Genomic DNA, 16,560 nt, shown 5'->3' on the forward strand with positions numbered 1-16,560 from the left:
TGTCTAGGCAGGACATCTGCAACGCAGCGGGATGGTCCACGCTCCTCACGTTTGTCAGGTTCTATGGCATAGATATGCGAGCCACTCCTGGCTCTTCTGTTCTCTCGTCCTAGTTGTGCTCTTCCACACTAGTCAGGGATTTGCAAGTCTGGCGGCATGGGCATACTCGTTCCCAAAGCGTTCTCCGACGCAGCTCAAGTTCCTGAAGGGGAACGTCTCCAAGTTACGTATGTTACCATGGTTCCCCGAAGGGAACGAGACGCTGCGTCTCGGGGCCATACTTCCGGCATCCCTGTCAGCGCTTGCTTCATTCCTAGAAGCTGACGCCGGTTCCACCGCACATGCTTTTAAGCTTCCTGGTCGCTGCGTCTCGGGGCCATACTTCCGGCATCCCTGTCAGCGCTTGCTTCATTCCTAGAAGCTGACGCCGGTTCCACCTCACGTGCTTTTATAGCTTCCTGGTCTCTACGTCACCCACCTATGACGTCTCGCCCTTCCATTGGACTGATTACACATGTGATTCAGAGCCGGTCATGCTGAAAGGCATTCCCAAAGCGTTCTCTGACGCAGCGTCTCGTTCCCTTTGGGGAACCATGGTTACATACGTAACCTGGAGACGTTTTCTTGGCTGTATTGGCAAAAACATTGACAGAAATTTAACTGATTGATTTTTCAGATAGTGTCTAACTCTGCCAGTTGATATATTGCATGTCTTTATTTTTTATGTTATTAGTTTTGCAGCTGGGTGCCTTCTAAACTGGGGTTGAGTAACATCTTTCAAGGTTGCGGTACAGCTCCACACTACTGTTACTAGAGGAAAACTTCAACTTGTACTGTGGTAAGACACAATAATACAGTATACAACTCGGGTTCAGTCTTACTGTATGTGTAGTGTAAGAAAAATGTACAGATCACTCCAAGACAAAACATTCACAGATTGCATAATACTGACATATGAATACTGTACATTACAGGTAGCTTATGTTATGTACCCACTATCCAGTAGTTTGCATCACTTAATTCGGTAGCTATCATAATCTGTATCCGTATCATATAACTTTCAATTCATTTTAAGTAAGGTTATTTTGGCCTTTCACATTGTGTTTTGTAATAATAAAGTCCAATTCATCACCATTTAATAATGTGAACTACTTCACTATTAAACTACATTGACAGTGTGTTGCATACGGTGAAGTTTTACATCAGTTGTTCTCTGTTGTCCTTTTAAATCCATGCTGATGTCAGGCTATTTTGAGGATCATGTTTGTCAGACTGTTAACAGTGAAAGTTCCCAGTGACCTTTGCACAGGACCTGTTTAAAAGTGAAATGCGTAATGTGTTCGATGTTAAAACGCATTGACAACACCAAAGGTTGATTCACTGTGGCGCTATGAAAACACAGCAATATTGGCTCAACCAATTATGTGAGTTTGGGGGTGGGACTATCTGTTTATTCTGCCAATGACAGATGAGGGGAAATTTGTTTGTTTTTTCAATTCCATTTAGTCATGCTCGTGGAACAGAAATACATGTAAGCTTTAACCAAAATATCTTAAGATCAATCGTCAAAATAATGCCTTCTGACAGGTGGTATATTCACTGTGCTCAGATGCATCGCTACATGCTGACAGAATTAAATCCTCAGAAAATATTATCTTCTAAGTCTGTGGCATGCCAGAATTGTCCAGGTCGAAGAACTCAGAATTACTGTGACTGGAAAAGTGTGCTAAATTCATGTTAAATGTGGAAAAGGAAACCTAAAATCCCTCTACTGTCAAGAGACGCTTCCTTTTTTTTTTTTTTAATAAACCCAATCACCCAATTGGCTTTGAGGAAAGAGCTTGATCCTGTTCTTGGCCCAAATATATCTTCCATCTTAGCAGAGCAGCCATAACTCCTCATGAAACGTTGGGTTCTTGGAGCTGACAGCGTTCAGAGATAAGTTTTTATAAATGAGGCACAGAAGGGAGTATAACTTTTGAAGCATTTAACTTCAGATTTTTTTAAAATAGCTTTTTCAACACAACCTTTCTGGCCTCCTATGATGATTAGATGAGGATGATGAAGGATGTTTAAACACTGTGGAGATATTTCTACACTGTTTAATGCTGTTGAGCACAACAAATCACACATGTGCACACACACACGCGCACCCTGTACGGCTACTATTAAAGTACATTTCAATAGAGTAGAGTTGTAATAGCTGTAGAGTTGTTGCCAAAATTAAATACATAAGCAGATATTATATCATAGTAGATAAAAGCCTGGGAGTGTTAATGGCAAGTAAAGTAGAAAGCGGCTGCATAAGTATGGAGAAGGGGCAAAATCATTCAAAGGAAAAAAAGTCATTGATGACAAAGATTAATGATTTTCAGTTCTTCTCAGCAGCCAGTCTTGTTTCATACTGAGCACAATTTATTCACAGAGTACTTAATTTCTTTTAATAATCATGCAGAAACACAGTATATAAGTGTTTATGTTCACAGTGGCCCTGTTGTCACAATTGTTTCTAATCCATAATTAAGAAATAAATGTAGATTGAGTGCTAGAAATGTGTGTGATGTGAGTTAGGAAGAGTTAATCATTGAAATTTCTTTCAAAACTTAAAAAGTTTTAATACTCTTTTAAAATATAGTTATATATCTCAGTGAGGTCCAATGTGTTCCTTGCAGATTAATTGGTTCGGAAAATATTTCCTGAAGACAAGAAATGTGAATTATTTTTTTTTTTTTATACCTTGCTGTTAAGACTTTTCTCAGCAAAACAATTATTTTGCAGATGCACACACACACACACACACACACACACACACACACACCAGAGCACAAAGGTGGGGTGTTTCTAGGTTTAATGTGTGTGTGCGTATCATAGATTTTTATACTGACCACCCCCTCCGACCACAAGTATGACAATACCTCAGCAGCATCCACAAATTTCTCTCTTCTACTCTCTTTCTGACTTGTACTTACTTTCACTCTCAGTGGTCAATCTCAGTGTCTCAGTGCACAACTGAATGGACATTTACCACAAGAGCTCTGCGGCAACCTTGACAAACCATTCTTCTGTCTGAATTGCTCAAATACTTGAGGATATAAATAAAATGCTCCAGCAATTCGATTTCTGGGGCAAGTTTTTGTGCTTTGACTAGTTAGTGTTGTTAATCACTCAGGTAAGTTGCTTAAATTGTTATTTCTTTAAGCTTTACTACTAAATTAATGATATTAAGGACAACAGCTCATCACCTTGACACACATTTTCTCCCTTATAGACATCCAGACAGATGTATTTGCATTTTCTGAGGATCATTTTTTAAAAGACATCATATAGCTCTACTATTCAATATTGTCTGCAAACTGATTCAGCTGCAGAAAGAAATAGTCCACACAGTTGTCTTTGTTGAAATCGTATGAAATGCTGCAATGGAAAGGCAATGGTCCTCTTTTCTATGGGCACAGAGGGGTGCACAGGAAGCAAAAGACCTTTATGACAAAAGGTCAATGGGAGTACTCAAGTCTCACTGACAATGTGCCTCAGCAAGCAAAACCCAACTATTCAGCTGAATCACTAAAATATGTTCTGATTATGCATTCTAGAATGAAAGTTAATCTTTATACTAACCAATATGTGTAAACATAAGTAAGGAAGGAAAATGTAATATACTAAAGTGTATTTTAATTCAGTGTTACCATATAAGGCAGCAAAAATATGCTTTGAAATTTTCAGTGGGTTATTTTTGCATTCCAGATTGTCTAGATAATCCTTCCTAAAACTGATATTTGTAAAACTCATAAGTATTGTATGAGCATTGCATGTAGGATGCATTGGTATTGTATATATTTGGTGCACTCCGATTTAATGGCATTGCATATTGAAGCAGATTTTCATAAATGGAAAAACACTGCATTGTTTTATAATAATGCATTGGCTTTGACACAGTATAATAACTTTATATGTCACACTGACAACTTTAAATGACGCACTGAAGTTATCAGAATGACAAATGCGTGAATGTGCGCAGCTGAACACATGCGGCGGAGAGCGGCGTTACGCACGGACTTACCCGAGGACCATTCGACTTCTGCGCTGAGGCTGGTGGCAGGCACATCATCAGTAGCGCGTGGGAATACAAAAATACAACAAGGACCAGATTGTGGCAGTACATTCTGTTTGACGTTGAAGTATAAAGACAACTGACAGTTTACGGACAAGACAGGCTTAAGAATTGGCAGTGGTCCCAAAGTTGCAGGAAATTCCAAAAGTTTGTTTCCAAATAATTTCGACCTCAGCGGGTTTCTTCTTTACATGTGTCCGTTTTCACAATATCAGAGAGTACGCAGACACGATGATGAAAATCGTAATGATGCAGTCTTTCCACGGCGTGGGATGTACTGTCCTTTCCAAAGCTGCCAGGTTGAATAGTTTGTCTTTCACTTTGGGACGCGTTTAAAACCTAAGGAGGTGGGATTGTTTGGCGTGATTGACAGAGGGGACGTCCAATGATAGTGCACTAAAATGGGGTTGGGTGGGGTTGCAAAAGTCCGCAGATTAATCATCAGTCCACTCGGTTACCGACAGAGTAATGACGCACAAACCTTTATGACTGTCTTTAACTCAACTCTCCTACGAAACATTGTACAACTTATTTATTTTTAATGGGTGTTTAATTGACGTAAAAAGTGTTTGTTTATTTGTTTGTTTTATATTTTTATTATTATTATTATTAATTCAATTTCATTAAGTGTGTATGAGAAAGACAGGGAGAGTCAAATTATATATATATATATATATATATATTTATATATATATTAGAAATATTAATATTTCTGTCCAAAGATACACGCACGGACGGACGGACGGACGGATGGACAGATAGACAGACAGATAGATAGATAGATAGATAGATAGATAGAAAGTTTTATTTATTTATTTATTTTTGTCTGTAAAATTAAATCTGAACCACTTTCCACTTTCTTCTCAAAAATTTTATTCTACCATTTGTTCGAATTAATTTGAAGGAAAAAAGGAGAGAAAGGGAGGCAAAACTCTCACTAGCAGGTCTCAGGACTGCCTCCATGCGGTACAGCTATCATTGATGGTTATGAGGGGTGTACATTGATGTGCCATTAGGGTTCCATTCGAATCGCTCCCTGGGATTCGGTTATGCTGCAGCGTTCTACACAGTGCCAGCTGGTCTCTGCCTGGCCGGGACTGTGTGAAGTTCTTCTGGGGGAGGGGTGGGGCGAGGGGGGGGGGGTGGACAGGAGTGTCTAATGGAATGTTAACGAGATCACTTTATGTCCTGTATCCACTTTCCTCCTGCCCGCTCCTTTAACCATGTCCTCTGACAAAACAAAGCCGCTTTCTGGCGTGTGAAAAAATTGTTGTTGGAGAAACTTTGACCAACACAGACGGCTGTTGTCACTTGGCTGGACTTGAAACAAATGTTTGACAAGGGCCAGAGAGAAAGGAGAGGGCGAACAAGCTGAAAAAGGGCGGTGCTGCCCAATTATCACACCGACCCTTTCCACAGATCCTCGATTGCGGTTCACTGTCTGTTTATAGCAAGCAAAGTCGACAGAAAATTAGCAGGTGTCTGTAGACAAGACCAGCCAGCCTAAACCAGCGGGCACCCCGCCGACTCCAACACAATTATTGCCAGGCTATGCACATTTAGTGGCTTTAATCAACGCATCAGTACAGAGAGCTCTCTCCCCCCACCCTTATCTTATTATGATGTCTAAGATAACCATGTCAGGCCCGCTTCATGTTAAGTCTCCTTAATACCTTTGTACTTTAAACTGTGTGGTTCTAACTGCTGTTAAACCCATTTACAGCTTTTATAATTAGACATCTGGACCAAGCTTTATTGTGGTTTTACCAGCTTTCAGAGAAGGTAAAGTTTCAACTCTAGTCCTGAGCGATTCCTTCAGCTAATGTCTTTGACAGCAATTGTCTTCTTCAAGGCATACATATCCTCACCAGATGTCTAATTAATCTACAAAATATTTTTTTCTGTAGATGCTTTTTTTTTCTTTTCAGAAATGTATGGTTTTACTATGAGTGTCAAAAAGAAATGAATGAACTCAGTGGAGCTTTCTTTCGTTCATTATTGTGCGCGTGTGTGTGTTTAAACCTTTTGGCAGTACTTAAAAAAAAAAGTGTGTATTTTAACTTTTCACTGGCCCCATTCACTTTGGTTTTAAGTGCCTCAATTTGTATTTATTTTTTTGATAATAAATAAGGAATGTGTTTTTATTTTTTTTGGTAACACTTTATGTTAAGGTGTCTTGGTTCACGTGTTACATGTACTTACTATTATAATAACAATTAATTATGCATAATTACATGTAAGTAACCCTAATCCTAACCCTAACCATATAGTAAGTACATGTAGTTAATTAATATTACTCAGTACTTAAATGAATAATTACACTGTAACAAGGACACCTTAAAATAAAGTGTAACCTTTTTTTTTTTTTGGTAATTAACATGCAACAAATGCTCTCGATTGAGCTTATCCTGCAATATTCCTTTAAGTTTATAGAATTACACAATTAATGGGTACACATTATTTTAAGGTGACAGTAACATGTTACTTGAACTTACTATAGTAACAGTAAATGATGCATAATTACAACCAGTTAACCCTAAACCAAACCCTATCCTTAACTTTATAGTTAGTACATGTAGTTAATGAATAATACTCAGTACTCTTATTTGTGTAACTACTACATAGGTAAATACACTGTAACAAAGTCACCTTAAAATAAAGTGTAATCAATTAATCTGAATAAATAATGTGAATAGTTATGACTAAGATACCTAGTTATTGGATGAGAAAAACTGAAGTTTGTACTGAAATGTCAGACTTCTTGAACTATCTGTCCTGAAACTGCAAATAGGAGACCGTGTTCTTTTTCTCAGGAGAAAACCTGAAGTAGAAGTCTATATTTTGTCTTAGTGTAATCTCAATGGGAAACAATTGAGATCGGATTTGTGATTGCACATTGCACAGGTGTGTGTACAGTAAGTGTGTGTGTATTCCTAGTCGCTTGGTTTGTGTCTCAATACTTCAAGATGAAACATTGTGAGTTTAGGGACTGATACAAGACATTTCAGATGTCCATATTTCTCACAAGTGCCTGTTTGACCTAATCGTGGAAGAATGAAGAAAAGAGATGGACAGGGGGAGGAGCAAGGGGTCGAGAGTGCAGAGTTGTCAAAATGTCAGCAAAGCGTGGCCCTTGCTGTTGGCAAAACCAAGCTAGAAATGTGAACTGGGGGCATTCAGAGGTCCCGGTCTTCGCAAGGACAGGCCTGCTAGGTGGGTGGGTGTGGGGAAAAATAAAATAAAATAAAATAAAATAAAATAAAATAAAACAAAACAAAACAAAACAAAACAAAACAATATTTGATATAAAAAAATTTTTTATTAGGACTATTGTTTTTTTTTTGCAGTCAACATTATTTTCATGGCATATTTACAGTATGAATACATAAGGGAAAATGGTTGCGTTATGACATTCATTTTTTTAAAAGTACAGATATTATAAGTATTCTTGCAATTAATATGAGCTGCAGTATAAAAAAAGGCATACTAATTAAAAATAATACATCATTCTAAAAGAATTAAATACTGTTTTTATATTAAATTTTATATTTCATACACCATGTCACACCAAATAACATGTCAACTTTTATTTAATGTAATTTACTAATACATTAAAGGCAGTACAAGAAATACTACCATGATATACCCTTCATTTTTAAGGAAATTAATGCTTTTATTCAGCAAGGACCCATTAATTTAATCAAAAGTGACAGTAAAGATGTTTTCTAATTCAAATAAATGCTGTCCTTTAGAACTTACTATTCATAATAGAATGCTGAAAAACAAAATGTATCACAATTTCTACAAAAATATTATGCAGCACAACTGTTTTCAACATTTGACAAATGATATATCAAAATTTCCAATTTTTTATTTTCTTACATTATTGTTCAAACACACACACACACACGCACACACACACACACACATACACACACACACACATATATATATATATATATATATATATATATATTCATGCGAGGAGGAGGCAGCTTCGGTTCCTTTGCTGTCAATAAGACAAAATATACCTTACAGTGTAAATTAATATCTGAAGGGAGCTTGGTCCTTCAAGACAAATCAAATCCCAATAAGCTTCTACAAACAATTATCCAACTGCAGAAGACTTCACTTCAGCTGGGGTTAGTTGGTTACTTTTTATCCAGAATAAAGTCCTTTGAGGAAAGAGATTATGCTCTAATGTAATAATTAAATTCATATGTTTACCAAAAACTGTGTATCAATTTATATAATATTGAGCAAAGTCAGATTATCCATCCACAATGCACCAACTATAAAATCCAGTAAACTAAATTTGAGTCAAATGAATTGAAATTAGCCTTTGATTACTGGATCATGTGAATAATCAAAGTTTAAACATGAGGATTCTACAAAATCGTGCCATTACACTCCAGTATGTCAGATTTCTATATTCCACTATTTGTTAGCAGTAATTTAGACATGACATCATGGTTCATGAAGGAGATGTCATTCCATCAGCTAATAGTGCTCATAACTGAAATGCAATCCAGATGAAAAAAAATAAATGTTGGGTCTTGATTAAGGCATAGAAACTTTTCCATATGTTTCCATCAGCTAACCCCAACCAGCTCCATCACTATACCATGCAACTCACCTCTCTGTGACCCCCAGCACAGTTTTGGGGGCATACTATTGTGAAGAGTGAACTATATCTTCCATAAACCCCCCACCTCAGATCCCTCAATGACAAGGCAGCCTGCACGTTCCTTGATGTCACCCAGCTTGCTCACAGCTTTTCTGATGGGAGTCTGCGGACGGGGTCAATTAAACTCGCACTGTTCTTACACTGGGTCAGACGTCTAGTGGGTCACCACCACAGACTCCCCCTTCAGTTATCTAATCCTATTCTATAAAAAACGTCTCTCCGGATGCTCACGGAATCTGTGACATTACTTTCTGGACAGTTAAGAAATAGTTCACCCAAAAGTATAAATTCTGTTTTAATTCCTCACCTACATGTCATTCCAGTCCTGTATGACTTTATTTATTCCATTAAGTGAATTCTTGAAAAAAAAAGTATTGGCCGCATCTTCTGTTGAATGTTATAAAAGTGTCAAAAGTGCTATAAATGACAGTAAAATAATAATTGACTTTTTGTAGATTAGATGGTTGATTACAGGCATGACATTAGTTGCTTGGTTTACAGTATTTGTTCCTAAGTCTTTTACGTAACAGCAACACAGTTATGGATATAATGGATGTTCATAAATTCCTGTGGCATGAAAGCCAATTAGTGGAAAGTTGTTTTCACTGCTTGTCTTACAAGTATATAGTCAAATACTTAGACGTTTGTTTGATAAAGTTGTATAGAGCAACCATAAATCATCTTCACGTCCTCCATCACTGTTTGATATCTCAGCTTCCTTCTACTCTAAGACCAGGGGCCAGTTGCATAAACATAGCACTATTTTAAGACTGGGTCTTAAGAACTGGTTTCACCAGCTAGCAGTAGACAAGGGGTAATTGGTCATACTACTAAAATTCAAATTAGACCAATCTACCTTGTAACTGAATTAAAAAAAAAAGTTAAGACCAGTCTTGAAGAAAAAACAAATTAGATGACTAACTTTTTAAGACTATTCTAAGCAGTTTATGCAACCGGCCCCTGCAGGTGTTAGTGTGTTAGTAGCACTGGCTTTTTATCTTCTATCTAATCAGATTTATACCGGTGAAAGAGAAAAAGTAGTAGCCTAGTGTAAGACACCTTACCAAACCTCCTGCAAAGATCTTATACGGAGTTATACAATTAAGACACACTTAGAAATGTATGAATGCTATTGCATAAACTAACCAAGTGGCATTTAATTTTAGGCAAACAGTTTTCAAGCAAAACATTTCACAACATTTTTTTAAGAATTTTAAACAATAAAACAACTGATAGCTATACCATTCAAAATTATGACAAAAGCCAATCTGACCCTTTGGGCAAAATTGAGTTCAGTAAACATGTGAATAGCATAAAATTGCCTTGAGATTAACTGGTTAAAACTAGCCAACTAAACAAACAAACTTAAAATGAGTTCTGAAGAAATGTGATCGATGTTTGCAGATATCATTTGATTTTATATTTAGTTACCTAATGCAATAAAATTCACACGGTTTTTAAGAGTATCTTGACTGCACGAAGTCCATTTAAAGCCATCGTAGATAGTAAGCACCGCAGATTCCATCAAAGCCACGTTATCTTTGTGCATACTGCGCCCCCTAGCGTATAGTTTTACTTATTACAGCATTGAACAGAAACATATTTTTTCTTCCAAAATAAACACTGCTGAATTTCCATGTAGCATTTGCAAAATTCAGTTTAAATAACGGATTAGTGTTACATTAGATGTAATAATATCATTAGCATTACTATTTCTGTTGCAGAAACAGGATATAGGCTAGCTATATCATTTTCAAGTCTGTGTAAACCACACCAACAGCAACGTTCATGAACGGAATCGTTCATTCTCCGTTCATATGGCCATAACAGGGGGACAGAGGGCTGATTATGTACGATATTTTTTAGAGCGCAGTCACACGGAGGCGGAGCACAGATGCTTCACGGCCAAGGATGCGAGTGTCAAACAGCAGGTGGAGACTGACTGCTGAAGGAAAGAACCAGACGAGAACCGACCACAGAGTCTCAAACACATTTGACGAGGAAGAGGGGAAATATCAATGACCTGATATGCTTTAAACGAGTGGGACCTGATAACGGTAAGACTCTTTTTTATGGTCGTGATTTTTGCGATATCGTCGTGCCCTATGTTCTTGTGGGCAAGTGATCCCTAGCGCATTCATGTCATCAGATATTATTGCGCTGGGTGTGATAGAGACCGCTTACTGTAGGTTATGCAAAATCAAACACATCTACTCTGGAAACCATCTGCGAAGTGTGAGGCTGTTTTGAGCATTTGTGATTTTAGATGGCTCTTGCAGTATGTTTTCTTTAAAATCAGCGTTTCTTTACTATATAAACAACATATGTCTTTTTGGGGCCTATGATGTTGTTGTTAATCGAAGCTTGCGATACACATAGTCTACACAACCAAATGTTTCACTAATATGGAGTGAACGAAATATTCCATAATTTTGACATGAAAAAATGACATCAAACTGTGATATTTCTGTTTATGAGTGAGTAACTGCATTATTGAGGTTTAGAAGCAGGCATTAGACAGACAGACAGACAGATAGATAGATAGATGCAGAGTGCAGAGATGAGACATATTGAAATGGTTTTACATACATGCATGATTGCATCTGAATCAGTCTCTAAAAATAGCAACTGCATGAGTTCTTTAATATTGCCCAGCATGCATGTGTAACCTTATGTAATTGCCCTGAAGCGGGAACCGTCATCACATACAGAAGCAGAGCGTAAAAAATATGAATGCGTGTGCAAGCTTTGTGGTGTCCCTCAACCTTAGATAGCACTCTTAAGCTTTGATCTCTAGACAGAACATAATAATCCCTGTGATTCCACAAATCTGCTTGTGGGTTATCCAGCACTGTCATTGAAACACTGCAGTATTAATTTTGTGTGTGTTCTTTTTTATACAGTGAATCATGGTGGACCCATTGGAACCTGATGACCAGAGTAAATTCAGAGGGGCCCAGTTTGAAAGCCCAGCTGCAGCCTCTGAAGCACCATGTCTACCTGAGCCAGGTGATGATAGCGAGAAAGATGTTAGTGTGGATTCCAGACAGACAGAGCCCAGTACTGAACCTAGTCAACCAGAAGAGCTAAAACTACATCTGGACCTTTACAATTTTGACTCGCCAGCTGCAGAAGGCAGCCGGTATGTACTGACAAGCCCTCACTCTCTTGAGGCATGTGCACACTGTGGAGTGAAACCTGTGGAGCTTCTGCCTCGTCCGCTGTCTGATTTTGCCCGCGAAGCACCCGGCCAGAGTATGCGTGTCGCCACAGGGATGTTTGAGATATATGAGCGGGATAGACATGCTAAACTCCGACACTGCAGAGAGGAGAGAGAACGGATTATCAGAGAGGAAAAGAGGCGAATTCTGCAGGCAGCTCTCAACAATAATGCTGGCCCACTGGCTTCAGAGAAGTCACAGGAAACTGTAAATGCTGGATTGTCTCAACAAGCCAATCACAGTTTAACAAATCCAGCCCCCAAAATAACACCTACTTGCAGCGGTGCACCTAAAAAACAATCTACATCAACTACCCCTAAAAGCACGACAGCAGGGTCAGGACAAGTTACTACAGTGTCCACATCCAACTCTCCACCAAAAGTCAGTCCAGTGAACTCTGCTCCTACCGTTAAAGGAACTTCTGCAAAAAAGTCCCTTGAAGTAGAATCTGGGGGAAAACCTCAAGGTCCAAAACCTTCAATAGTCCAACGATCAATTCAGTCAGCTCCAGGAGGTCAGGGCTCAAAAAAACCCTCTAGTGCTCATACAAAGGCTCCAAATACTTTCCCCAGATCAATAACAAAACCGTCTTCCTTTCCAAGGACACCAACTTCACTTGCCCCAATAGTGTCAAAATCTGCTGTCCAAAGTCCTGCCAATGGCATCACAAGTACGTTTGCACAGCATAACGGGCACATCATCTCCAAATCAAAGGTTAGATGCAGAAGCCACTCATTGGAGTCTTTGCAACGCAGACGTGACACGTTTTGTTCCTCTACTGCTTCAACAACAAACACTACAACTACCACATGTACCTCCTCTGAATCTGCTTCCTCATCCTATAGCTGGGATGGGGCAAGAGATCACTGGGCTAAGACATCAAGTCCTCGTGCCCGCACTTTAGCTACCTTTAACTCCCTGATGGGTCGCAGTTTGAGCTTGGGAGACCTTAGCCACTCTCCACAGACTATGCAAAAAGTGGAGCGCATTGTGAAAGAGGTGAAACGACGAGGACTTAAAGCAGTCCCAGAACGAGACCGAAAGATTGCTGCACTAATGCTAGCCAGGTACCAAGAGGAGGACATAATGAGCCAGACACGCTACGTAGCACACCTGCAATGGGACAGTGAGCGCAGACTAGAGGAGCTACGAAGGGAACGCGAAGAACGGGAGAAACAGAGGGCTGTGCAGCAGTGCCAGCGTGCATGGCAGTCACAAGTTTCTACACGGCAGCGCTGGCTTAACCAGCAGGAGCGTGAGGCTGCAGAAGCGAAACTTCGGCAAGCATTGGAAACTGAGGAGCGTTGGAAGGAATTGGCTGAGCAACAAGAACGTAGCCGGTTGCAGAAACTGCAACAGACTGCTCGCGAGGAGAAACACAAGAAGGCATTACAAGAACAGAACCTTAAAGCTCTGGAGGAGGAGCGAGCTGCTATTCTTGAGCAAGAGAAACTGCTCCTTAAGGAAAAACTGACCATTGCTGAGTTGAAGCGACAGGAGCGAGAGCATCAAATTCAAGAGGAGCGTCGTGGACTCAACCGTGCCGAGAAGAGGCACCATGCAGCTCTTATCCAAGAGATTGCACGCAGAGAAGCGGACGAGCGTGAAGAAGCATGGAGAATAGCCGAAGAGAAGCTAAGTAGGTCTTTGGAGAACTATGAGCAAATACAAGAAAAACGTGGGCAAGAGTTAAAGGAGAAAGCTAAGCGAGACGAGAAGCAGATCCAGAAAGCAAGACGGGCCGCTGAACTACGTGAGCAACAGCAGAAGGAACAGATGGAGGCAAGGGCTAGGGAGGCCGAAAGACGAGCACAACAAGCCGCTCAAATAGCTGAAGACCGGGCGCGGGAGAAGGCCCAACGTGTGGTGCAAAGCAGGCAGGAAAAAGAACGACTCCAAAGGCTTAACCGTCAACGTGTAGAGGAGGAGGAGAAACAGCGTCGCCTAGAATTGTTACAGTCCATTGAGCGCAAACTGGAAAAAAGTGAACAGATTTTCAGAGAAAAACGTGCAGTCTTGGAAAGTGCCCGATCCGTGGCTCGTGCATCTTTCCACGTGCGGGATCGTGTTCGTGAAGAGACAAACATGCGCACCTTTGACAAGATGGCCCTGGAGGCTCAGTTAAAAGCAAATTTAGTTGAGAAGTGAGCACTTCAACTGTGCAACTTAACTGCTCTTTCCATGCACATCTGTCTAGAAATAAGCTGTGCTTGAGCCTACATGCTAGCCTCATCACCAAACTACAGCAACAATAATGATGGTCATGCCCTCAAGTGTTGTATCTAAAGATTCATTTATTCCTGATGCTGGATCATTTTCATCATGTCATCTAAAGAAATATTTTTCTGTATTTATATATTTTAAATGTTAATCTAAGAACTTTGTGCTTATGTGTGTATGATTATATGTCGGGGCATGATTGTTTTTTTGTAACTTGGCAGCCGTGTTGCTTTGAGAACTGTATATAAAGAGTTCATTGTTTACAAGGAAGTTTGGCACTGTGGCAACAGTGATGGCTTCTCTCTAAGGGTAGCTCTATTCCTTAGAAGAAGAACAAGAAAAGGGGATGGGATGTTTCTCCCAGAGTAAATCTTTTGAGGGAGACTCTTGTTTTAGGAATCTTGGCCGTTGGAGAGTGAGCCATGACTTGACTGTGTGTAAACCAAACTCTAGCTAAATGCTGACCCAGCATTACATCCTAGAGTCAGGACATGACAAAGAATGATCTCAGCACAGTGTAACTGCTGATGAAGCACAGGAGTCTTTGGTCAGCAACAGACCCATCAGGGCTCAAATCCATACTGACATCCCCTGCAATCCCTTCAGGTGTGCTTATTTATTTTCTTTTCTCACAAGCTTCATTTTTGGTATTCTACTTCTCATTCGGCATGTTCAGAATGGAATACTAGCTTACTTCTTACTGTGAGGTATAAACTAAACATCAGTGCTCATTATTCAGAAATATTTGACCACTGAATTCAACTAACCAATGATTCAGTTTTTCCGAGGGCTTCATTATTGTAACATGGCATTATCTCATCACAACATGTCACTACGATTAAGGAAATAAATATGATTAATTTGCATTCAGCTTTGAGTTAAAATGTCACATTTTGGCAGTCCAATAAAACAATGACTCAAATGCAGAAAGTGGAGTGCATTGCATTGTGGGATACAGTGTTTCAGTATGCTTTTTTGTATAATGCACATTTTGGTGTCAGGACATACAGAAAATGTGCATACTATGCACAGGACACATACTAGCTATATACTGCAGAAATAGTAAGTTCAGTAGTACATCTTGCTATTTTGAACATTGCCTGAACATTAATGGTTAACACATGTCCATTATCATCACATTAAAATAATGCTTGTGTGATAATAATGGGTGCATTGAAGCCAATACGAATGTTCATATTACATAACACTTTGGTATTTACGTTTTAACCATGAATACGCATAGGAATATAACATAAAAAACAGGGTCATAAAACTCCCATTGTGCTAGAAATGCCATGTCATCCTGGTACATATCAGGGTTGGAGGAGAGCTCACATCGATATCTGTGAGAAAAGCACTGCAGCAGGCATTTCAATTCCTATGAGAGCTTAACCCACACGGATGCTTGGCACGGCATGCCATCTGTCACAGGCTTTTTTGTACTGTACAGCAGTCAACAACCTGGACAAAAACAGTTTTTAGGGCTAGCACATTTTTCAGTGCCTCTACATACAGGCTCTTTAGATAATTAATGCACGATAACTTGCACAACACATTTATATATTCAAATTTGTTATGCAAGCAAGTTTGATAGTGCAGCTTAATTATTAGTTGTTTTATATAACAGAGTGAAAAGCAAAGTTTCTGTGCAATAACTGACTGTTATCTGGTTTGTCTCTTCTGACGCAGGTTTGAGAGTGGAGAAGATGATGATGTTGACATCTGTGGCCGGATTCAGTAAAAATAACCCCCAAGAGACTGCAAATTTCACTTTGATCATGGATCCTTATTCCCTTTCTGGCAGTGACTCAGCTAGGCATGACGTAATTGGAAGGTTTAATAAACACTAAAGCCATTTTACTTTCAGCATATCCAGATGGCATATCAACACCACTTTTAATATCATAAAAAGCCCAAAGAAACTATTTCATTTGTACAATTTCATATTGTATCATGGGTTAAATGTAAGGGCTTTTTAAATGGAAGCAGAATCGTGTTGAATAATAACCAAGCTAATAATCTCAGTTTCATGAAGATGGACAAAAAAAAAAAAGAATTCTGAATGTAATTCATAACAAAGCTTTTTAGGGCTAGTGACAAAGCAAGTGTTAATTACAGATGAATAAAAACAGATTGTTTTGTTAAAATGTTTTGTTGTTTCTTTTATTTTAAGCGTAAAAGTATATCTCATCAAATTGTTATATTTTTTGTCTCAACACTTTTTTTGTTCTTGTTGTAATGAAAATGTTTTCTGTAGGCTACAGATGCTTCATTTCTAGTTTATTAAAAAGTGAAATGCAGGGTGATGCTTTACTTGAGAA

General features: G+C 39.0%; 2 protein-coding genes across 3 annotated transcripts in view; one reads left to right on the forward strand and one right to left on the reverse strand.

The window, feature by feature from the left end:
- Positions 1-4,411, reverse strand: part of LOC107664056 (SPARC-related modular calcium-binding protein 1-like) — a 93,703-nt gene extending 89,292 nt beyond the window's left edge. The window contains exon 1 of the mRNA XM_016454500.1: positions 4,061-4,411. Within this exon, the coding sequence (XP_016309986.1) occupies positions 4,061-4,162 (102 nt within the window). The 5' untranslated portion in view covers positions 4,163-4,411. The remainder of the gene's footprint in view (positions 1-4,060) is intronic.
- Positions 4,412-10,580: 6,169 nt separating this feature from the next.
- Positions 10,581-16,324, forward strand: LOC107664065 (coiled-coil domain-containing protein 177-like). Of its 2 annotated transcripts, XR_001631422.1 has the most exons (3): positions 10,581-10,855; positions 11,702-14,845; positions 15,929-16,324. XR_001631422.1 is itself a non-coding variant. In XM_016454512.1 (2 exons), the coding sequence occupies exon 2, from the start codon at positions 11,708-11,710 to the stop codon at positions 14,165-14,167; it is 2,460 nt and encodes an 819-aa protein (XP_016309998.1). In that variant the 5' UTR covers positions 10,581-10,855; positions 11,702-11,707; the 3' UTR covers positions 14,168-15,459. The 2 variants fall into 2 exon arrangements, 1 of the variants encoding a protein (XP_016309998.1); XM_016454512.1 differs by lacking the exon at positions 15,929-16,324 and having other exon boundaries at positions 11,702-15,459.
- The last annotated feature ends 236 nt before the right edge of the window (positions 16,325-16,560 follow it).

The sequence above is a fragment of the Sinocyclocheilus anshuiensis genome, unplaced genomic scaffold (genome assembly GCF_001515605.1).
Source record: "Sinocyclocheilus anshuiensis isolate Anshui unplaced genomic scaffold, SAMN03320099.WGS_v1.1 scaffold129, whole genome shotgun sequence".
Classification (NCBI taxonomy): Eukaryota; Metazoa; Chordata; class Actinopteri; order Cypriniformes; family Cyprinidae; genus Sinocyclocheilus; species Sinocyclocheilus anshuiensis.

Coding starts and splice junctions, on each gene's coding strand:
- LOC107664065 (XM_016454512.1), top strand. CDS start 11,708: ATGGTGGACCCATTGGAACCTGATGACCAGAGTAAATTCAGAGGGGCC.